Source organism: Corvus hawaiiensis, chromosome 11 (genome assembly GCF_020740725.1).
Source record: "Corvus hawaiiensis isolate bCorHaw1 chromosome 11, bCorHaw1.pri.cur, whole genome shotgun sequence".
In the NCBI taxonomy this organism is placed as follows: Eukaryota; Metazoa; Chordata; class Aves; order Passeriformes; family Corvidae; genus Corvus; species Corvus hawaiiensis.
The window spans coordinates 3051120-3075143 of record NC_063223.1 but is presented as its reverse complement, the minus strand read 5'-3'; the positions used below and the strand labels follow the sequence as shown (position 1 = coordinate 3075143).

Genomic DNA, 24024 nt, shown 5'->3' with positions numbered 1-24024 from the left:
GCAGGGACAGAAACAGGCTCAGAGAAATGAAGTGACAAACTCAGGGTCTCATGACAAGTCTGTGACAACTGGAAATAGAATTTGGGATTCCATACTTCCATACTGTGCTCTAATCACTCCTTCCTATTCTTTTCGCACTTCTTGATAGAATTTCACTCAACAATAACTGTCTGTCATGAGCACTTGAAAACACATACATCACCCTTGTCCTTCTGCAGAGATGGCAAGATAATGCTTAAAGATCTGCATGGAGATGGCATAAAGGGAATTTTTATTCCTTGTGTTAATTAGATTTACACCTTCTCTTAAAGGATACACTCCTTGTCTTCATGTCTTCAGAGCTGCCTGCTGCTGTCAAAATGCCAGCTGGTTGCAGTGAACTTTTCTCTTACACAGGACAAAGGTCTGCATTAAGAGCCTCTTCTTCTGTTGGTTTTCTTTTTTTTTCTTTTCAAGGGTGTAGGTAGGTGAGAGTGTTCTCTCACCAGTAGTAACCTTTCTTTTCCACATATGCTTCTCCAGATCTGCTTTTATTGAGGATATTCTGGATTTGTCGTGTCATATCCTGTTTAAGAAAGATTCCCCTTATAAGCAGGCATAAACTTACTTTCGCATGTCATGAAAATGCTCCTTCTGCAGTGAGTTCTACATCCCCACTTTCTCTCACCTGCAGTGGATTGGATTCCTTTTTAAGGCTTGTAGGGGTGTAACTAAGCATACATCTTCCATTAATATGATGGTTTTCTCTCAGTAATGACACTTTTTTTTCCTAATTGATGTCAGAGAAACATAGTTGCCACCTCTATCTGGCAAGATTCTGTGGAGTCTTGTAAAAATGGTGTAACAACTCCTCAGATTTTTCATTTAACCAAGTTTTTGAAGGGAACTTTGAGCACCAGCTCAGTGTCAGCCCAGTCAGTAAGTGTGACCAGGGAGTGATGGCTGAGCCCCTTTGGCAGCAGAGGATTGAATTTGGATGCTTGTGGAATGCTTTTCCCCTTGCATGCAGTTTTCTTTAAATCCAGTTCGCAGCTATGTGTTTGTCTATGATGTGGGCTAACTGCAGCAATAATTTTATGCCAGGCAGGGCAGTGGAGTGTGTCCAATACACAGGATAAGGCACACACATTGAAACACACACGTGCCTGCAAACCTGTGTCCTGGGTCCCTCCCAGTCTGGGTACTGCTGCAGTTTGATTCATGTGAAGGGTTTCTCCGTGGCTCTGCACACACATGAAGGGTTTCTGCTTGGCTCTACACTCACACTGTTCTCATGGTCCCTTCCCAGGCAGTCAGAGCAAGCAGTTCTGGTTACCAGCAGAGCATGTACAGGTGCACTGGAAGTGACTGGTACTGACCCAAGTCCATGAGCTCTTGCATGTGGGGAGAGTGGAGGTGTCGCTGGTTTGTATTCGGAGGCAGGCTAACATACTTTCTGAATCTACTTATTGCTGGCAGTTACCCTCCTGTTTGTCATCCCACCTGCACATATTGTTAATTTAGCCAAATTATGTGCTAGTGACTTTGTAGGGAGAAAATGAGGAGCCCATCAGATGCCTTTTTTAAAATAGACTGGTGTAATGATAGCATGTGTTCATTTTCCTGTGTGAAATCAAGACAAGTGATTTTTCATCGCTTTGGTTTGTATAGTGACATTTAATTTTGCTCTTCGTAATTTTAATTAAGGAGAGATTTAATTCTTTAATTATAAATTCACCAGAAATGTAGGAGAGGTGTAATTATGATATCCCGTTACAGGTTTTTAATTATTAACAGTTAAAATCTAAGCCTGAAAATCTAATTCCTCAAGGGCTGTTTCTCACCTAGGTCTCGATCATCTAGAATATTTTCTACATCTCTCTTCAGTTTTTCTATTCTTCCAGGACCGGAAAAAGCATGGAGAGAACAACAATGACCTGTTCCTGGCAGATGTTTATGCCTACCAGGGGAAATTCCATGAGGCAGCGAAGCTGTACAAAAGGAGTGGCCATGAAAACCTGGCTCTCGAGATGTACTCTGACCTACGCATGTTCGACCATGCAAAGGTAGGACTTGGCACCTGAACATTTAAATGCAGAAGTATTGATTTACCTGTAATTGTTTGCAAAGTATGATCCTACAAAAGATTTTGAAGAAATGTGGGCTTTGAATTCCAATTTTATTTTCTCAGGTATTTGTTTGGAGTTCATTTGGCTTATAAGGGGAAAAGTGTCTCTGGCCTGGGTGTAACAGTGGCATTTTCCTTCAGAGTCTGCTACCAAGGCAGCAGGTTGTGTTTTGTAGAGTCTCAAATACGGCTGTGGAAATTCAGGGCTTTTCAGTGGATTCTTTTGGTGACACCACCAGCAACTCTTGTGGTTACATAGCATTATCCATAGTAATTTTCCTTCTTTTAAAACTAAAAATTTTGGGTGTATGACTCCTTCTTCTACCTTATCTTACTCGAGAGTCCCTTTTTATTTGTTTGTCCTCCAAAGATGACAAGGTAATACCCATGTTATAATAAAAATATATTTGTGTCAGAGTAAATCAGTTCTATATCGATGCATTTTAAAAACTGCATAATGTGCTAACCTAGAATATTTTTGTTTACTACAGTATTTTTTCCAAAGATTCAGTGTCTTGGCTTTTTTTTAAACTCTGTTTCCATGTAGGAATAAATTGAATATAATTCTAAAAAGTGATGTTTCTGTATGGTGATAAGAAGCATTACTTGGCTTTTAAGTCTTCTATGGTGTTTTCTTATCAAAATCCCTGAGAATGCATGCACTGTTTAGTCTCATTCATCACTCATCAGAGCCTTATTCTGCCCAATCCGGGACAAAGAATTCACCATGACATGCACAGAAGCTCTGTAGCAGAGGTTCCCCAAGCCATGCTGCAAAGAGATCTTTTTCTTCCAAGAACTCAACAGAAACATTTGGGGGCTTTGCTGATGTAAGCCCGACTTCCGCTATTTTTGGCTGATGAGTCTTTGTTAGCTTCAGTGTTTTGGCTCCTCTTGAACATAAATTTAATTCATACAGGAAAATGTTCCCATAAGTCTTTGTAAGAACCTTTTAATTCTTGGCTGTAGTCATGTCTATATTTAACCAGTAGAGAGCAAGAGGTCTCATGTCTCCTATACTTCAGAGTGACTTCATTCAGAGAAATTCAAGATACTTCATAAGGCAGCTTGTGCAGGGAGTGCACAGGACATGGAAGAACATGTAAAACCCCCTTGTTGGCCAGCTATTTATCCAAGGAAAGATATATGGGGGAGGGGTGTGTTTTTGTGGTGGTGTTTTCACTGATGCTGCCAGAATTATTCAAAGGGACCCACAGAACCTGGTTTCTTGTGCATGACTTTGATGAGATCTGGACGGAAGGTCCAGACTGGAGGCAGAGGTTGGGAATCCTTTGATACCTGGTCACAGGCTCATTATCACAGCACTGGATCACTAATTACTGGCAACTCACAAAAAAACTGTTTATACTGTGAGAAGCTAAGCTTAGCCTTTGATTTTGGGCTTATTTTGGTGACCTAAGCTGGAAAACAAGTCATGCCAAAGAGGTTGTTTGACTTCACTCTTCAATGCAGTTTTCCATATTCCAAGGCTGTCAGGATACCTGTGTAGCTGTTCCCTGGAGCAGGGCTGTGCTGCAGGAGGCAGGCCTGGGGCTCATTTAGAGCTGGCACAGATGGGGTGCAGCTCTGGCTGTAGTGGAGAACTGCTGAATTGCAGTGGTGAAGCAGATCTGGTGTGTGGGTGCTCCTTGTAGAGGTTTTTGCCCATTTGTTGCTTTGGTTTTGGTTTTTTAAACCTCAATCAGAATTTGCCAGAAACACAGAGGATACACAGTTTTCCACTCTTTTTCCACCTGTCATTTCTCCTCTGTTCTGATTTTTCTTTTGATAGAAGCTGTTTAATGGGCAGTAGCCTGTTCTGTTAACAGACAAAATTGCCCTTAATCGATCTTCTGGTGTTGAAGAGGGGTTTTGTACTTTTTTCCTGGCACATGATGTCAACAGATGTGAACCATATGGTGCCAGAGCTTTAGTATTGGCAGAAGAAGCTGAACTAACTATTAGAAATATTTCCAGAATGGTTGTCAACACAGGGTCCAGGCTTGGTGTTTGCATTCCTCCCACAAGTCCAAGCAGTGCTTCAGAGCACTCTCACTTTTGAGCAGCTGTGGTTCTGTCCTTGCAAAAGAACTTCGTTGATATATTTTTTAAAATATCTTGTTTTCTGCAAAGACACTTGATAATTACTTCAGCCTTTAGTTGATTGGTGGTAGGGCATCCTGATGCCAGCATATGATTAAGTGGATGTGCTGTTGTTAACTGAGCATGTGCTGGGACCAGCTCGTCTTTGAGAATGAATCCATACCTGCTTGGCTTGCAAGAGAAAATCTGAAACTTGGAATTGATCTGTTAGAGTTTTTAGATTAGTACCATTTTGTTTTGGGAAGGCCTTTTCCTGACAAGCTTGCAGAAATCTTAACTCGTATCCACCGAACCAGGCTCAGCAGAGAGCAGGAGGGGGCATTAGTGTTGCCTCTGAGGCACCTGCATTGTCCTTCTCTGGGGCTGGCCAGAACCTCCTGCTTTTTGGTTTTTTAATTGAAAACTGTCTAAATGGGAGATTTGCCACTGTTTCCTCCCAGACCCAGGGCCTTGATGATGAGCTGCTGAAGGCTGGCTCAGTCCATGTTGCTCTCCATGGAGTATTTCTGTGCCTAGGAAGCATCATGATACCCATTACAAAAGCCTTTATGTATTTTAGAGTTTAGACTGTAATGACGTTTGTGACCAGAAGGTAATGCAGTCTTTTGTATTGCACTGTTGCAGGAATTTCTGGGATCTGGAGATCCCAAAGACACAAAGATGCTGATAAAAAAACAAGCAGACTGGGCCAAGGATATCAATGAGCCAAAGGCAGCAGTGGAGATGTACCTCTCTGCTGGCGAGCACATGAAGGCCATCGAAATCAGCGGGGACCACGGCTGGGTGGATATGTAGGTTTTTTGCCACCTCAGAGATAGTATATATTAAAAGCTTGAATGAGATATTATGAATTCCACATAATTTTAAAATAAGACCATATGTGTTTGGTATCTGCCTTTATATCAGGAGTATCTGAAACACATCTATGATTAAAAATGTTTTAAAAGTTGCATATGTTTAGAGGGTAGGGCCATAAATATATTACAAAAACAAATGCATTACAGCAGTGAAGAGTATGCATGGATTCATCTCCAATATGAGATTGTCTAAAATAGCTTGAATGCCTTCAGGGTAATCATCACAGCAGTAATTGTACCTGGTAGCCCATTGCTGCTGTTCTCATCTAGTGGGTAAAGAAGTCACCTGGGGCACGGAGTCTTCAGAAATTCTGTAGCTGCTCCTGTTGCTGGTCATTTCTCACCAATGTAGGTGACACTTTGGGTCATTTGCTGAGCTGCCTTAAGATCTTGGCCAGGCCCCTCAGCCTGCTCTTGCCTCTGTTTTGCTGTGTGGCACAGGGGGTGATGTTTATTCAGGAGTCTGTTGCTCAGGTCAGGGTTGGGGAAGTGTGTCCTGTGCCACTGAGTCATGTAGGATGTGTTCCCTCCTTCTATCTGCATGGCTCTGCATGGAGTCTGAGATACAGAGCTGAATGTGTGAGTAAAGAGGGAAGGAAGGGGTTTGAGTTTGCAAGAGGAGAAATGCTATTTGGAATGTTTACTGAAACTGTTTAAAGGGTGTAGCATGGTAGTACTATTACGATGTTTATTAAATGTTAACTGATTAAAGGTGAAGTTATGACAATAATTAAAAGGCAAAGCACCAAGGCAGAATCTGAAACATCTGGCTTCTTTCTGCTGAGTCTAGGTTAATCGAAATTGCTCGAAAACTGGATAAAGCTGAGCGTGAGCCTTTGGCCAAATGCGCCTTCTATTTTAAGCAACTTGATAACCCTGGCCATGCTGCAGAAACCTACATGAAGGTTGGTGACCTGAAAGCATTGATCCAGCTCCACGTGGAGACTCATCACTGGGAAGAAGTAAGTGTGCCCTTGATTTCTGTTTTGAAAACCACTGCTTCTTACTGTCACTGGTTGCAACAAAATAGGGAGGCAAATGTCTGGCTCCCCCAGCATCGTAGTGAGGGAGAAGCAGGCAGGAGAGAGGGAGGGAGGGAGGGAGGCTTCTGCAGAAGGATTCAGAGTATCTCAGTTAATCGTGTATGCCAGCATGTGTTTGGTGGTGGTGTGGTTTTCTGAAAGTGAATCTAAATTGCTTTTATAGTGTTACTTCAATTTCTTTAGAGGATGTATTCAGTAAAAATACAAATATTTTTTGTCTCTTGCTGGGAAATCTACTAAATTTCCTGGATAATCACTTTCAAGTCTTCCTGTTTCAATAGTCAGTCTGTTATTATGCTAAGCTACTTTTCTCTTGTTGATTGCTTTCTATTTTAAAACACATAAGTTTTCTATTGGAGAAAATATGGATTACACTCTCTATTATGTGTATATGTTTTATTATGAATTTTATTAGAGCTGAAGGATTGATGCCATGGAATATTCTAAACCCTTGAACTGTTTAAACCTGGCAATATTCTAAGAATGAATTTTTTATTTATGTCAGGCATTTGCTCTGAGTGAAAAGCATCCTGAATTCAAAGATGAAGTCTATGTCCCTTATGCTCAGTGGCTGGCAGAGAATGATCGATTTGAAGAAGCCCAAAAAGGTGAGAATGTCACTGACAGATCACTGCTCGCTCCATATTTGCTCCATAGTTCTCCACTACAGAATATGCAGACTCTGCCTTGGCAAATTTCTTATCAGTGGTATTCAAAACCAAATATAATCCATGTTTTCATGCTGGTTTTAAAGTAACTGGAAATCTCCTTATTTTATAGGAAAGTGTGATGGATGTATCAAAAATTATGGCATCTAAATATATGTCCAGATTTTCTATCTTGTACATCTGAGTGTGGCATGTAAGGGGTATTTGGCCTATAATCCTGTCTTAATATTTTTATCCCACAAAAATTCAAACATTAGCAGCCGTCTTATAAACCTGAGTGAAAAACATAATTTTTCTTTGCATTTAGGTAATACTGGATTTGCACAAGTAAAGTTTTCCTGTTTCTTTAAGCTTTTTGTGGGGTTTGTTTGGCTTATAAGATTACATTTGAACTGTCAAGTTTCCATCCTATGGAAAGGCTTCAAAATTCAGTCCACAAACTGTTGCAGAGACAAGGAGCTGTTGAAGTGAGCTCTGTGTGAAGCCAGGAGGGCTTCAGTGCAGTGCCTTGGCTCAGGTGCAGTTCCATGTGACAGCTGCACCTGCTGTTCCCTGAGCCAGCTCGGATCCAAGCCTGGCGTAGAAGGGCCCAGGTAGGGAACAAGCTGGGCCTGATCTGTCTCTGCACAAGACGAGTTTGTGTCTTGGCATCAAGACTTTGAGCACCTGGTTTAGGGCAGTGGGGTAGTTTGCACTCTCTGAATGCAGGTTATAGGCCCCATTTGTTCCACAAAGCCCTGTGCTGCTGGGGCTCAGCAAGTGTAGATGCCCAGAACTGGGGGAGCTGGAGGTCCTCATGGGACTGTTGCAGTCTCACGTGAGGTCTGGTTCGAGCTGAGCTGGCTTCACTCAGGCAGCAGCAGTGCTGTGGGGTCGGGTTTTTTGGGGGTTGATTCCCTCCCAGCCCCATTCCTTTATATGAAGACTGCATTGGCCGAATGCATGTTTGCCAAGTGAGAATTGAGGGTGTTACTTGGTGCAGCAGAAAAGGATGTGGTGTTAGTAAATGACAGAAGGGTGTAGTCTGTGCTGTACTCTTTTAAAGTATTCAGCACAATATTTTTAAAGTATTCATACACACCAGAGCACTGACTTCAAACAATTTATTGTAGTTTTGAGTAAAGTTGTGATTTGCAATGTTTGGAGACCACTGTTGTTTGTACAGAGATCTAATCATCACAGCATCTTCCCTCTTTTCTATTTAAAAAACCCCCAGCAACCAGTATTGTACATACTCCTTGAGCTCAAGAGTTGCTGAGACAGTGTAAAAGTTTCAAAATACCTACAGATTCTTCTCGTGTTCCATTAGTGTCACTGCTTTCAAGGAGGAAAATACCAGTGTATAATCCCTTTTATCCTGCCCTGGACAGAGCATTTGATAGGGGCTGAATAGACTGCTCTCAATTCAAAAACATGAATTTCCGTTAATTGATATAATCACACTGTAAACCCCTCTTTGTTTTGGGCTCTGTAGCGTTTCACAAGGCTGGCAGGCAGAGAGACGCTGTGAGGGTGCTGGAGCAGTTAACGCACAACGCCGTGGTTGAAAGCCGATTTAATGATGCAGCCTATTATTACTGGATGCTTTCCATGCAGTGCTTAGACATAGCCCAAGGTGAGTCACTGAAAGGAAGTTGGTGTTTGTTACCTTATTGTGCACGTAGACAAACAAGTCCTGCATTGTGATAGCATTGCTGCAGCTGCTTCACTGCTGGGTGGTTTGGTTTGGGTTTTTTAATGCTGTACATATCTCAGGCTTGTGCTATTTTTGTAGTCCTCTGGTTTTCCCATGTGCTAATTTAAAACAAATAAACAAACCAGTGACATCAGCAGGCATAAGGCTCCTTCTGAAGTCTGGTGGGATGATAATTGTGCCTCCTGGGACCATGTGTCTTCCTGCACCTTCCCACCACACCCATTGCCTGGAGGGTTAACGTGCTAGTAAATAAGAGATGTTGGAGAGTAAGTTACCTCAAATGTTCGAACATAGGTTAGGGAGGGTACAAATTATTTCTGACGACAGGTAAAACTTATTGTTTGCTAGCTGTCATCTTGTCTCCCAAATGTATTTCACTGGGAGAGAGGTGTTAATAGTTAACAGGTGTAGTTTAGTGATAATGAATACAGAGGGTTGGGAATACTGCCTTTTGCCTGGTGCTCTAAGTACCTTTGGTTTTAGTTCAGCTGATCTGTCACCCCTCAGATGTTTGAGATGCATGTTTTTCCAGATGGCTTAGTAGTGTATTTGGTGTTTGTGAAAGTTTTCAAAACTAATTTTATTTGTGAACTCTGGCATTCTGGAAGAGGTTTCCAGGGATGCACACCTGCTGCTTTCTGCCTGTAGCTCAGCTGTAGCCTCTGGCTGTGTCAAACCATTGCCTCAACTGTTCTGTGTTTTGCCGTGCTTGTTTCAGGCCAGAAGTTTGCTCAGAAGAATAGCAACTCTGTAAACATACGATTTGCTTGGGTAGCTGGGACATACTTGAGCTGGTACAAAGCTCCTCTGGCAGTGCTGGTGCTAAAATCATGACAGGTTGTTTTCTTCCAGCTGAGTCTCATAGGCTGCTCTTTGAGACTGACACCAATGCCTTTGCCTCCCGCAGAGAACGAAGGACAGCACACTGAAATGTTGCAGAAGTTTCATCACTTCCAGCATTTGGCAGAAGTTTACCATGTCTATCACTTTATTCAAAGATACACTGTAAGATACTCACTTTAGAATTGTGTATTTATGCTTCCTGAGCTTTTTTCCTTAGGGAGTCCAGAAATAACTAGGACTTTTCAAGCAATCAAATATTGAATCACTGTACATCATTGGTACTGTATAGTAACTTTATTTATTTATTTAACTTTATTTTATTTTATTATACAGTCTTCAGCTGTCCTATACAAGAACTTGCTCAGCTGCTTACAGCTGCAGGTGGAGCAGGGCTGTGCCAATGCCTGACCTCCTTCACACCCGTGGCCCTTTTTGCTGGTTACCTTGGTTTGGTCCCCTGGTACCTGAGCCTCTGCTCCTGCCCAGGCCAGGGTCAGTTTTTCCCTTATTCGTTGGGAAACGGGGTTGAACAAAAGAAGGCACTTTAGCCTGGGGATTCCTACGTGTGTCAGTGATATGCAGTCACGAGTGAGGAGCTCCTACTAATTCCAGCAATTAGAGTCATGTTGCCATCAGTGTTGGTGCAAAGATCTGTTGTAAAACATTTGAGAACCCTTGCTCTGTGCCCTTGCCCAGAAGAAGACTCTGTGCTGTGGAGTCTTTGCTGTCAGCCTATTTTAGATCTCACAGCACTGTGGCTGTGTAGACTGCCCTCATTTTTAAATAACCTGTTAAAGGTTCTGTCTTAGCTACACTGATCTCTCTGTGTCTCTTTTCTGTGTGTATCAGGCATGAGCTTTGGTAATATAGACATACAAAATCCACTTGCTATGTTCTGTCAACACCTCTTTTCTCAACAGATGAAAGAAGCACAGTACTAGAGATGCCTCGTGTTGTGATGCTTACTGATGTAAGTTGTTGGTTTTCCAGTTGAGAAATGTGTCTTTTTCATACCACAGGAGGAGCCTTTCAGCTTCCACTTGCCTGAAACCCTCTTCAATATTTCCAGGTTTCTGCTTCACAGCTTAACAAAGGAGACTCCTTTGGGGATCTCAAAAGTGTATCCTTCCAATACAGTACAAAATCTAGAAGTTATCGTGTGATACATTAAAGGAGTAACTGCTGTTGGTCCAAGGCAGGGACCTCCTGCAGGGAATCTTCAGTGTCAGCTGTTGGTTATCATTAATGGGAACTGATTTTTGTCCCTCAGGAATCATCAGCATCTTCAAACTATTGTGTGCTGAGCTGCACTAGTTTGTTATTTGTTATAGTTTTGGAGAGTTGTGCAAATCAAATAACGTAACTCTGTTAGGCCACCTTGAACACCTGCCCATTCTGGTGTGTCACCTGTGTCAGAGGAGCAAGTTCTAGGACACCAGTCACTGCAAGAAGATGTTGGTTCTGAATCCTGACGGTGTTATTGCAAGGAGACTGAACTGAGGCAGAAGTGGGGAAACCCAGGAGCTTTTGCATCCCTTGAGGCTGGTGTGGCAATGTGGTCTGTCAGGCCAACATCTGCATGGCTTTGTCAGTGCCAGTGAGTCTCTGGGGAGTGCTTCCTGAAAGGGCTGTGTGAGCCCTGTGAAATGCACCTTTCTCTAAGAGACAGCCAGAAGGTCACGGGATGCCATAGGGAGGCTTCATCTTGGTTTCACTTAATTTCTGGCTTTGGATGGGATGTTAGCTTTCCTTTTCATAACTTCCTCACTTACAAATGTAGAATCTTTATCATAAAGTCTTTGATAACAGGCCTTGTGGTCAGTAGGTGTAAACAGCAGTTACTGGTTCACTCTGGTGAAAAGGAAGGACAACACTTGGTTGCTAACATGGGGCACACTTTCCAATCACATCAGGTGTATTTACTCAGTGTCAGTGGATTACTTACACTGTAAAAAAATTTTGTGTTTTGGATTTTTTGTGGCTGGGAGAAAATACATGTACCCCAAAATTAATGAAATAATGTAAATAGAGTCAGAATATTTAACCTTAGCATCATTTATGTAAGGTCAGTTCCTTACCTTGCTAATAATTGCCCACAGATGTTTTGATAGTCCTTTCACACGTGTTTATAAATTAAGTTCTGTAAATAGATTTCTCTGGATAAAGCCTGTTTGAAGTCCCAGTGTTGGATATGCTTAATTGCACAACTTCTACGATTAGACAGAGTATTGCATGTTTTCCTAAATGCTGTATGTATTTTTATTCCTTAATTAAATTATAGCAATACATTATTGGCCCTGGCAAAGCAGAGTAAAGCTCTTGGTGCATATAAATTGGCTCGTCATGCCTATGACAAGCTGCAGGGACTGCAGATCCCAGAGAGGTTCCAGAAATCCGTTGAGCTGGGCAGCCTGACAATCCGGTCCAAGCCATTCCATGACAGTGAAGTAAGATGTAATGTGTTTCATGTTAATCATTAATATGTGGCCTAATCCTGGAATACAAGTTCCTGTGTGCACAAAACAATCTGAAATATATTATGCATCGCTCTGTGATATAATTGTATTTCTGCTGGAAACACAGTCCTTTTATTGTTACTCTTCAAGTCAGACTTCCTTCTGCTCCTGAGAGCAAATTAAAATCAGCCGTCTCTTTGTGGGCAGCTTCCGTCCTCCCTCTCCTCTCTTGCAGTCACCTTCCTCGCTGCCTGTTAATTCTTCCAAGCCCTTTTCTCCCCAGTTCACATGCTATTGTTCCACAGTCTTTGTCTCTCTCTCCAGCTGGAGGTCACTTTCATTTGTCCCACTCCTAACACTCTTTCCCTCCTCCCTCCATCCCTTCAGTAACCTTCCTTCCGTAAATCTTATTTTAACACCTTTTCTTCTTTCACTGAAATCTGGCTTTCTGCAGTGTTCTATAAAGCCATGTCTCAGGGAGTGCTCACTAAAAATAAATTGCATTGTACCAGTGAACATGCACCTGGCCTCCTGAAATAATAGAAACACACCCTTTAAGAGCTGCCTAAAATAACTCTGCTCTTGAAAAGAGATGAATTAATTGGAGAACCTAAATTTGACCAAATCTTAGAGCAAAAAACTTTGCTTCAGCAAACTTCTCTTCAGCTTCTTTTGTCCCTGTGTATTTAATGCAGAATTCTGCTTCTGTTACTGCAAAGGCAAGGTGAAAATTTAATTGTTAAAATGGTGAAGACAGCTATTTTTAATGGGAAAACTTGCTGGTTTGTTAAAAAGGGAAAGCATTTTCAGATGTTGAAGGATCTGTTTTCACAGCAGTGCTTCTCCAGACTGGCGCTGGTGTTGTATCAGTGTTGTCAGCTGAAGGGGCCCGTATTTAATTGAAAACAAAGAGTTGGGGATGTGCTGGTCTGTGATTACCATGCTCTCAATCTGTCTTTTCAGGAGCTCGTGCCCCTGTGTTACAGGTGCTCCACCAACAACCCTTTGCTGAATAACCTGGGGAATGTCTGCATTAACTGCAGACAGCCTTTCGTCTTCTCGGCCTCCTCCTATGGTGTGTTGGGACGTCAGGTTTGCTCATGCTTTGCAAGTAGATAAATTTTAACAGAGTAGGTTAGTGCTTAATTTCTTCTCTCTGCAGTGTTGTTTGGGTAAACAAATGTTCCTTTACTGCTGTTAAATTTGACTAAGTGGGGGTTGTTGGATCTCACTTCAGGGCAGCAACAGCAGCACAGCATTGTTTTATTGCCAGACACTGAAATGCATCTAGTGTTCTGTGAAGGTGAACATAATCCTTTCAGAAGTTCAGGAGATCTAGTTTGCTGTAATTTTTTTTTATTTAACTTGTTTCATGAGAGAAGGTGGGCAGAACACCACTGACATGGAAGCCAGAGGCTGTTTGTTACTGAAGGAGCAGAGTATCTGCTATGAGGCATTTCCTGAGTTCCTGCAGGTCAAACACTTCCTGCCTTTCCCACCTTTTAGAGGTGCTGCACCTGGTTGAGTTCTATTTGGAAGATGGCATCACGGATGAAGAAGCTGTAGCTCTCATTGATCTTGAAGCTCCAAGAGCGAGTAAAAGAGAGAATAAATGGCAAGAGATGATGAGTGACCGTATCCTTTTGATTAGAATTGGTTTCCAGTCCTTTTCATAGGGAAATATTAAACAATTTTGAGTTTATTTTTTCCCCTTAGGTTTAAACCTTTCTTTTTGTCATATGACTGATGTAAGTACAATTGCATCTTGCTTCTTCATCGTATTGGTATGACAACCAAAGTATGGTTTAACTAAACCTAACATTGTGAAGAAGCTTTTCCATCAGGACAGTTTATTTCTGATCCTGTGCAATATTTATTTTTAACCATGGAATGCCATGCTTCACCTATTCTGTGTGAACTGCTTTCTGACAAGGATGGGGGGAATCTGGAGTGCGTTGCTTCTAATTAAGAGCTTCCTTTAGAGCCTGCCTTCTCTCAGCCAAGGGAAGTAGCACTTCACAACTTTGGTTTGGAATGCTTTGGCATCCAGAGCTCCCAGTTGCTGGGGAGGTTTACAGAATATGAGATGTAGAGTAATGCACAAGAACACACAAACTCTGACTAAAGCTGCCCAAAAAAGTAATTTCAATAGATTGCTTCCTTTGCTCTGTCATCTGTGGACGGGTAAGAGCTGATGTCATGCCTGGCTATGGTCCGTCTTGCTGTTCTACAGCAGCTGCAGTGATAAACTTCCCCAGTCACTGGAAATCCCAGCAAGGCCTTCTTGGTGCTTTTTATAGTGGCCTGGGCACTTCCAGTTTAAGATACTCTGAAGCAGCAAGGGTACTGGTCCTGCTTGGGATGCTTTCATAGGATTCTGTCAGTGCTGGCTATGGTAAGCAGAGCTAGTTTTACAGGAATTCTTGTCCTTCCTTAAGACATGCATCCAGATGCTCAGAGTTTGAGACTTGATGACAGTACAGATATTATTGAGGATGATGATCCCTTTACAGCAAAACTGAGCTTTGAGGTAAGAACTGTACTAGTATCTACCAACAGAAATTAATACAAGATTTTACTTTACAAAGCTGCTCTTCTGGTGTGTGTGTGGTACAAAGAGAGCTGCAGAGCAGGGGACTGGGAGAGGGATGGCACTTGAGATGCAAATGGACTAACCAGTCAACTCCTCCCTTAAAAACAGCAAACAAAACCCCTCAAAAACAAACAAGCCAGGAAAACCCACACACACAAAAACCCCAAACAAACAAACACAAACATCACAAAACAACAAAGATTTTAAACTAAACATTGCTGGAATTTCGTTTTCTCACTGTGCACTGGTACAGCAGCAACACACCTATAGAGCAGGCCTTACTGTGAGGGTTTCATAGAGACTGAGCATGGCTGTTATTTGCAAGGAGGGATGTTAAAGAGGTAAGAGAAAGCTCACTGGAAACAGATGTGGCTGGATGCTGCTGTCACTGAAGGTTTTGATAAAGCTGACTGGGACTTTGGTGGGACAAGGCTTGGGCCAGTTCTACATTAGCTTCTTCTACTGAATTTAACTTGGCTTCTTAAAACAACTTACAAATCCTCAAAGGGCCTTGCAGCTGGTAACAGCGATTCTTTGCAAACGTGCTCTCGTGCAGCAAGGAGGCTCCGAGTTTGTCCCAGTGGTGGTGAGCCGTGCCGTGCTCCGCTCCATGAGCCGCAGGGATGTCCTGATCAAGCGCTGGCCGAGGCCACTGCGGTGGCAGTACTACCGCTCGCTGCTGCCCGACGCCTCCATCACCATGTGTCCATCCTGCTTTCAGGTAGTGTTCTCATGGAGAGGCTGAAAAAATAAATGAAAAGCCCTATCCAGAACCTTATGGGTGAAACAATGCTAATCATTGAAACCTCATACTCTAAAATGTACTGAGCAAATTCCTGAATGAGGTAGAGACAGAGTAGTGAAATCCCAGCTCTGAGTTGTGTGCTAGATAGAGGAACAGCTGCCTTCGAAGACTTGGCTGTAGCTGAATTTGAGAAGTTGCCCTGACAGCAAGTCAGAGCCTCTCAAGCAAACCTTGGCTGACCAACAGAAGCTGATTTGTATTTATTTCCTTTTGCTCTGTCTCTCTGACTTGCAGCCTGATCTAGCAAGGAAAATCAGTCAGTGACTGTTATCTTGTGATTCAGTCCTGCTCCTGCCTCACTCAGAAATTACTTTTTGAAATGCTGGAATTCAGTCATGTTTACTTACACAACTGTCTAATTGTCTATCCTTTTGCAAAAGTAGTTAATGGGTTTGTGCCTTCTCAGCAGCACTGGCAGAGGTCTGTGAAGTGCTTGCTGCTCTGTTCCAGGCTGTAGCATCTCAGGTGATTGAAACCAAGAGGACCAGTTCTCTGTGGTGGTAGTTCCAGAATATCTGTGCTATTGAGCAGCCATTGAGCTCAGTTTGCATTTTCTTGGAGCAGGGTACAGGCTAACTTGTCTTAAATCTGTTCCTAATTAATAGATGTTTCACACAGAAGACTATGAGCTCCTCATACTCCAGCATAATTGTTGTCCATTCTGTCGGCGGAGAATAGATGAGTCAAACCAATGAAGAAAACCAGTCTTTTACCTCAACAACAGACTCCCCTGTTGGCTTGGCAAAACACTTCTTAGATCTAAAGAGCTTTCTTAACAACTTAGTTATGTCATCTTGTCCCATTTTGTATGTAAGAGTGGAACCAAGTTGAAGAATTGTAATTGTTTTTTTTAATTAAAATGTCTGGTTTTTGTGAATGTGCTCTGCATTTTCCAGGCAAGCAGCTGAAGTGCCACAGAATTTTACAGGAATGTTTCTAGGATCACGTTCAGCCTTTAAGAAACTGGTTTTACTCCAGATTGTGCTCCTTATAACACACCAGTTATTGACAGATCTTCAAATAAATGGGACTATTTTTCACTATTCGTTGTCTCAGAATTTGCTATAATACCGATGCTTCTGATCTTGAATTTCTTTTTCCTTTCTATTCCATTTAGGCAAGAACAGCATTTAGAGTTTAGAGCCCTTCAAATATAATCTGAAGAGTTCCACTGCTCTTGGCACTGGGGGCATCTCACAGCCACCTTGGAGCAGGTGGTGGCTGAATCTATGTGGAGTTCACCTGGTTAAAGTGCAGGATGTCAGACTGTGGTGCTGCCATGGAGGGCCGTGCTAAGGGAGTGCTGCTGAGCGGCGTGTCCCCAGTATTGTGTCAGTCCTGAGCCAAGGGCAAGCTGTGTGTGCAGGTGGGAGGGGACAGAGCCGCTGCTCTCCGCTGCAGCCTCTTGCAGAGGCACGAGACACGGGGGGCATCAGTCCCAGGCAGCACCCAGGCCCCCACGCTGGCTTGCTCTGCCTACAGAACTGGGCAGGAAATAGGAGAACAAAAGCCAAGAAACTCCTGTGTTGAAATAAAGACAGTTTAATAGCTGAAGCAGAGCTCTGCGTGCAAGCAAAGCAAAGCAAGAAGGAATCTATTCCCTGCTTCCTGGAGAGCAGGGCTCAGCGTGAGTAACTGTCACTTGGGAAGGCAAACACCACAAAAATATCCTCCCTTCTTCCCCCTTTCCCCGAGCTTTTATTTAGGAGCACAACATCATCTGGAATGGCACACCCCTTTGGCCAGCTGCCCCAGCTCTGTCCCTCTCTGTTCCCTGCCCTGCTCTGGCCTGTTGCTGAGGGGGACAGAGCAGGGAGAATGGAGAGCCCAGTGCTCAGCCCCAGCTGCAGCAGCGGCCTGTTCCCAGTGCCGGTTTAGATACCAACACAGCCCCCCACGCTGCTGTGAGGGAAGTGAGCTCTGTGCCAGTAACACCAACGCACCCCCGGACAGGGGAATCTCATGAGGCTGGTCACGGGGTCATTCCCAGCAGCGGGAAGATTCATGTAGGTAACCAGCTCGCCTGGAGCTGGGAAGTGATGTCTCTCTTGACTTTAATCCAGTATAAACTGCCCGTGTTGCCATGAGTTCTGTTGTGATGGCAGCCTGTTTGTTCCAGCCTGCCTTTACCCTGAGTGGGAAAGGACGTGAGCAACTGGCTGAGGTGGTTGGTGCTGGCGGAGCAGCTCCCACGGGAGCAGCACTTTGCACGTGAAACGGGATGTCTGTCTGCTCGAGTTCCTCTGGAAAAGGAGACCCTGCAATCGCACTGCCGGGTTTCCGAGTCCCTCAGTGGCTCCTGACCAAGTTTGCTTGATTTACCACTTTAAAAACATTCTGTTCTAATTACAGCTCGTCTGCTTTCTAACTCAGCTGTCACTGTTTGCAGTGAAGACTCTGCTATTGACATGGATAAACAATGCTGTTTGAGATGGGAGCCAGGGTGGAATTCAGCTCCTTCTGGAACTGAGCTGGCTGTGCAGAGCCAGTGGGAATGAAAAATTATAAAAATGAAGAGAAAGGGTTTGCTGTGACACAGATACAAAATGGACCAAGCAAGGAAGCTTTTTTTTTTTTTTTAAACAACTCTGTGAATGCAGTCTAGCTTTGAAAAGTGTTTTGGGCTTTCTGGGCAGAAACACTCCACATGTCTCATACATGATGAAGGTGTTCTAGTCCAGGCTGCCCTATGCCATGGAGCCTGCCAGCCAACTTCATGCTGAGGAGTCCCTGGAGGCACAAGAGGTCCCACCATGGCACGTTGGTTGGAAGGTGTTGTGAGCAATTTGCCCCGTTCCTCTGTCTCACTGCTGCCTGCCTGTCCCATTGCTGCGTCCAGTGGTGACGCACGCCAGCCCTAAGCTTTGCACAGCAGCTGCTACCTCAGCAGTGGCTTATTGCATCAGCTTAAAGTGTTTAAGGAAATAAACCTTTAATCCCTGTGTGCCCAGGTATGACTGAAACAGCTGCATTTGCAGTTAGAAAGTGGCACTGCTTTGGCCTTGGCAACAAGTGTGAGAAATTAATTGAGAGGGACTTAGGGTAAGCAGTGTGTGTGAGGACCTGGTGTTTTCATGTTAAGGTGAAGGAAGACCTTTGGGACTGTCCAGAGACTGTGGCCTGCATTGGGCTGCCAGCAAGATCTACCCTAGTCTGTGGTGCCAGCAATTCAGCTCCTTCCACCTTCCCCAGTTAGAAGGCAGGTTTCCCAGCTTGGTCTCTCCTCTGAGTACAGTGCTTTGTGCATTTTTCCATTAAACTTATTGCTAAACTAACCTACAAGGAACATTGGTGAAAACTAGGCCAGGACTGGAGGAAGTTTATAAGGCTGAGAGGACATGAACTGCTGCCCACCTTGCACCCATGAGCTCCAGCAGCTCTGGTACGTCCTCCAGTGCTGGATGAGGCCCTTGAGTTCACCTGCTCCTGGCTGTGAGGAACCCTCCGCTCAGCTTTCAGTGCAGCCAAAACAGCAAGGGGAGGTGGGTGCTCAGCTCCCTTCCAGCCTCTGTCACCTACAAAGGGGCAGAGCAAAGAGTCTCTTTGTGCTCACTTCCTGTCGTTTTGTCCCACTGCCTCTGAAAAATTAAGAAAATGTGTAACTCAGCTGCTGGTTGGCACAAGGAATGTTTCAAGCACAACTGAGTGCATAAAGTGGTGAGCCAGAGAGACAGAGAGGACATGGAAGGCTCCAACAATAGCCTTCCCTACGGAGTTTGATGATTATGCAAGGTTTGAGGAGACTGAGGTTGTCTGTCAACCAGCATATGAAGCTGAGTGTTGGCTTCAGCTCTGAACCTCCCAACAGTGCCCTGGTCCAGCAGCCTTCTCAGCACTGTTGCAGAATGATTCCAGTCCAGGAGAGATGGAGTAGGTTATTTATTAGGTGTTACCAATGTAGTTGGCATGACCCAAATCAGATACAAAGACAGGCACAGAGGTGATGGCACAACTCGTAACCTGCCAGTGGGGCCAGTGTTTCATGGCAGTGGTCAAACAGCCAAATCCTGAGTAGAGAGGTGACTGGAGCATGTGGAAGGTTTGGTCATGCTGCCTTCTGCAGCCTCCCACAGGGACTGGCAGTTACGTGGCGATGGCTCTCTGGTGGGGACTGGCTGGTCTCATAGACCACATTCCCCTTGTGAGAATGGGGCTGGGACTCCCCTCTGTCACTGAGGGACCACACCACACCTGCCCAGCCCGGCCACCATTTGCAGCCCCCAAACCCACTGTCCTGGGATTTGAACCGCCCACATCCCTCCTGTTAGCAGGGAATGGGAAGGGAGAGCAAGGCTGTGTGAGTGGAGCTGCTGCCTGATTTGAGCCCCTCCAAAAGAATGGTGCAGTGCAGAGCTACCTCTTTATATATGCGACCATGAGCTGTGGTCTCCAACAATGACAGCACTGGCCAGAAACTGGTGTCACCTTAACACCTTCCCAGGAAAGCCAATTATCCAGGGATGATTATGATTAATAATTCTCTAAACCCTAATCGTGCTGACACCAGTGCCTGGAGCTTACCCTGGGGGCACTTTATAAGAGGTTCCCTGTGGTCGCGAGTGTAACTGGTTCCTTGGGGTGACAGTGAAGGCTGAGAGGTGGCAGGAGCTCCATTTCAGAGGCGATTTCCTCCTTGCACAAAAGAACTCCCAGAGTAAGAGCAAAAAACGCCTCACAAACTGCAACCATGAACGGGACAGAAGGCCAAGACTTCTATGTGCCCATGTCCAACAAGACTGGAGTGGTGCGGAGCCCCTTTGAGTACCCCCAGTATTACCTGGCTGAGCCTTGGAAGTTCTCAGCACTGGCTGCCTACATGTTCATGTTGATTCTGCTCGGCTTCCCCATCAACTTCCTCACGCTGTACGTCACCATCCAGCACAAGAAGCTCCGGACGCCTCTAAACTACATCCTTCTGAACCTGGCGGTTGCTGACCTCTTCATGGTATTTGGAGGCTTCACAACCACTATGTACACCTCCATGAATGGGTACTTCGTCTTTGGAGTAACAGGGTGCTACATCGAAGGCTTCTTTGCCACACTGGGTGGTAAGTTTTCCAAATATTCAAATGTCTTCTGTCAGGAATTTCCCCAGATTGTGGGAGTGGGAGGGAAAACACGCAGATGATCTTGGAAAAACATGGTACCTGTAATGTCCTTGACCTGCTACTGATGTGAACTGAGGCCACTGCCGTGTTTCCAGGTAGGAGCTGAAGAAACTGACAACTGACACTTTTTTTTTAAACTTTATTTTGGGAGCCACCTGCTCAGTATCCTGAGAACCACAGTGCAGCAGTGAAAAGCAGCCAATGCCAGATTTTGCAGTTGTTGGATTTGCGCATCTCCTTGGCTCACTTTCTGACTCGAGAGATGACAATGTTTTCCTCCCATTTTGCAGAACTGAATCTGCCATTGGCTCTGGTGTGGTGCATGGTGGTACGGGCAAGCAGAGCTGGCTCTCCTCCCCATGCCAGCCTGGTATGGAAACAAACATGTTAAACAGAAATTGTGTATCTAAAAATGCCCTCCTCCATTCAGCTCAGCCTTCAGCCACAGCTACTGTTCCACTGGTTTGGTCCTTGTGCCACAAGTTTTCTGGGAAGCTGTGGGTAGTGAAGGGAAATCCTGGGATGACGGGCACTTGCCGCATCTCAGAGCGTGACCACAGGCTTGCAGATGCAGGTGCTGTCTGGGATGAATGATGGGATCAGCCATGGATCTCAAAACATAGCAGCAAAGTGGTTCCTGTGGGTCAGCAGTACAGTAAGAAGGGGTCTTCTCACACTGACCTACCACATCTGGCCTTGACCATTCTTCATTTATCTTTCCAAACCCTTGGTGGAGATTAAGCTGCTGCCAGGAGTTGTCCTCAGGAACATCAGTCTGAGGAGGCCTCATGCTGCCATCAGGGTGTTTTTCTTTTCCTGTTGCTCAAAGTCCCTGTGTCCCTTTCCACCCCTCTCCCCCGGTGCAGGTGAAATTGGTCTCTGGTCACTGGTGGTCCTGGCTATCGAAAGATACATAGTGGTCTGCAAGCCCATGAGCAACTTCCGCTTCGGGGAGAACCATGCCATCATGGGCGTTGCCTTCTCCTGGATCATGGCCTTGGCGTGCGCGGCTCCCCCACTTTTCGGCTGGTCCAGGTAGGGAAAGCGTTGGACCCAGCGTTGGGGCTATGGGAGCCTGGCTGGTGGCTCATCTGTGGCTTCCAGCCCGTTTCCTCTGCTAGGTGCTGACCTGCTGGGCTCACCTTGCAGGTACATCCCCGAGGGCATGCAATGCTCATGCGGGATCGACTATTACACTCTGAAGCCAGAGGTCAACAATGAATCTTTTGTCATCTACATGTTTGTGGTTCACTTCACGATCCCGCTGTTGATCATTTTCTTCTGCTATGGGAACCTGGTTTGCACTGTCAAGGAGGTGGGTACCTGCCGGATGCAGTGGCCGTAGGGCTACCGCATCCCCAGTGCTGGGAAGGGGCCCACACCAGGCTCAAGAACGGTGACAGGGAGGGCCCTCCAGGGGCCAGCCTGGCCATCCATGAAGAGGGAAATAGCAAACTCCAGATGTGCAGCTTGACTACCGTGAGCTCTGACCCTGTGTCCCTACCAGTGCAGCACCCACTGGTGCCATTACATCTCTGTTCCCTCCTGCCCACAGGCTGCTGCCCAGCAGCAGGAGTCTGCCACAACCCAGAAGGCAGAGAAAGAAGTGACTCGCATGGTCATCATCATGGTCATCTCCTTCCTGATCTGCTGGGTCCCCTATGCCAGCGTCGCGATCTACATCTTCACCAACCAGGGATCGGACTTCGGGCCCATCTTCATGACCATCCCGGCATTCTTTGCCAAGAGCTCCTCCATCTACAACCCCGTGATCTACATCGTAATGAACAAACAGGTAACTGGCAGGGTGCCAGGCAACTCCTCTTTTGTGTTTCTCTTTATAACAGCCGGCAGAGAGTTACAGCATCTCAAGGTGCCAGTGGTCTGGAGTGGGGGTTGTTTCCAGCAGATCTAGTCCTGGCACGTGGGAAGCTGACTGTGCAGCTCATCCTTGGTGTTGCATAAATCTTACAAATGCAAGGCCATCTCACCTGAAATAATGCAGGTGCTGGGTTGATGGAGGAGCCAGGACTGGAGCAGGCAGGACTGGCAGTAGATGGGGTGGGCAGCAGACAGTGGGGCAGGAGGCTCCATAGGCATAGTTCCTCCTGCACCGCAGTACTGGGGACTTCCAAGCAGCTCTGCTGGGCTTAAAGATGGCTCTGCAGCCAGAGCTGCATGGTGTCTAGCTGCCTCACCCCGGGCTTCCGTCTTTCCCAGTTCCGTAACTGCATGATCACAACCCTCTGCTGTGGCAAGAACCCACTGGGTGATGAGGACACGTCTGCTGGCAAGACAGAGACCTCCTCCGTCTCCACCAGCCAGGTCTCTCCTGCATAGGCCCCACAGGAGCAGCCAGTCCCTGGGGTGCCACCCTGGGAGCACAAACTTAGCCCCGCCGCCGCCACCACCTGCCCCTGCTTCACCATGGCCAAGGCCCTGTGGGGCGGGCTCCTCGCTCCTGGCACTAGGAACCCTGGGAACAAGGCTGAAAATGTGTACACACGTTTTGTAATTAAAATGCAAAGGCTTAGCTCCTCTGGCGTAAATCCATGCATTTCTGTTGACTTGCTGAGAGCTCATGCCCCTTCTCTGAGTGCAGACTGGGTCAGAGAGCTCTGCCATGCCTGGGCCATGGCAGAGCTGTCCTTGCCTCCCTCAACCCACCTTGACACCCCAGCCAGGGCACGTTCTGCATCTGCTGCTGCCGGGGCCGGAGCTGGGGCCACTTTCTGGCTCTGTTGCCAGAGATGGATCCTAGCCAGTGCTGCCCAGCCGCTCAGCCCCATCACACTCTGGCTGCCCAGAGCAGGTTTGGCTGCTGCACAGTGCCCTGGCTCTGCCAGATGCTCCCAGCTCCAGCCCTGTCCCATCTGCCAGAAGTCCTGGGAGGCACCGTGACTCCTCTGGGGAGATGGGACAGATACTGGTGCACGGGTCCTGCCTGGCAGGCAGGTGGCACAGAGGGCCCTGCCAGCACAGCACAGCCGTGTGCGGCCGCAGCACTCAGGGACAGCTCGGTGCTCAGTCCTCCAGCACTGGTGCAGCAGCACACGGATGGAGTTTGCACCCTCAGCAGCAGCTCTGCTCCGTGTCCCCCAGCACCCCTTCCCTGCAGTCCCACCTCTCTTCCTTAGGCATCTTTGGACCCCTAGGGCCATCTCCCCAACGAGCTCCCCCATGCCCCTCCCCATTTTGGCTGTGGTCAGTTTGGCCTCGGCCCAGCAGGAGGTTTGGGGCAGCTCTGGTGCTGTTCAGGCTTGCCGGGCGCAGGGCTGATCTCCCCCCACGCCGCAGCAGGCAGGACCCAGCAGCATATGGCTCAGCGATGCCGACATATGTTCAAAGCACTACAAGATGGCATATTGCAATTGTAGCAGTGTTCTTCATTTTTATTTTTAGTTCAATTATACAAATAAGATGTTTTTCTCACTGTTCAGTGTTATCAACATTTGAAACTATTTTTGTACATTATTATCCTCTCTGATTTCTAATCCTATGCAGCTTTGCAAGGACTAATAGGGAACATATAGAGCCCATGCGAGTTAAACCCTTAATAAAGAGCAATTTGCAAGTACAATTCTCTCATTATTTTTTTTATCGATACTTCTGCATATTCAGTGAAATCTAAAGATTAGCGTTTTATGAATAATTCAGTGTTTAGGCTGATGTCTGATTCATATACTTCAAATCTGGGAGGTGGTTTTGGGGGGAAGAGGAGGAAGGATTCAGTGTTTATTTGCTG

At 45.7% G+C, this 24024-nt stretch overlaps 2 protein-coding genes across 5 annotated transcripts in view; both read left to right on the top strand.

Moving 5' to 3' along the window:
* IFT122 (intraflagellar transport 122) overlaps window positions 1–16214 on the top strand; it is a 31752-nt gene extending 15538 nt beyond the window's left edge. For 3 of the 4 annotated variants that reach the window (XM_048315602.1, XM_048315604.1, XM_048315603.1), the window contains 13 exons: window positions 1884–2045; window positions 4835–5001; window positions 5858–6029; window positions 6616–6718; window positions 8253–8393; window positions 9382–9479; window positions 10337–10437; window positions 11599–11764; window positions 12737–12848; window positions 13280–13408; window positions 14224–14303; window positions 14923–15087; window positions 15777–16214. In XM_048315602.1, the coding sequence (XP_048171559.1) occupies window positions 1884–2045; window positions 4835–5001; window positions 5858–6029; window positions 6616–6718; window positions 8253–8393; window positions 9382–9479; window positions 10337–10437; window positions 11599–11764; window positions 12737–12848; window positions 13280–13408; window positions 14224–14303; window positions 14923–15087; window positions 15777–15866 (1686 nt within the window). In that variant the 3' untranslated portion in view covers window positions 15867–16214. Of the gene's footprint in view, window positions 1–1883; window positions 2046–4834; window positions 5002–5857; window positions 6030–6615; window positions 6719–8252; window positions 8394–9381; window positions 9480–10336; window positions 10438–11598; window positions 11765–12736; window positions 12866–13279; window positions 13409–14223; window positions 14304–14922; window positions 15088–15776 lie in introns of those variants that run through there. The other variant, XR_007206096.1, reaches the window with a different exon arrangement.
* A 3515-nt stretch (window positions 16215–19729) lies between these two features.
* On the top strand, window positions 19730–23859 carry RHO (rhodopsin). Its single transcript, XM_048315257.1, has 5 exons — window positions 19730–20219; window positions 21146–21314; window positions 21429–21594; window positions 21835–22074; window positions 22500–23859. The coding sequence occupies exons 1-5, from the start codon at window positions 19859–19861 to the stop codon at window positions 22617–22619; spliced, it is 1056 nt and encodes a 351-aa protein (XP_048171214.1). The 5' UTR covers window positions 19730–19858; the 3' UTR covers window positions 22620–23859.
* Window positions 23860–24024: the final 165 nt, after the last annotated feature.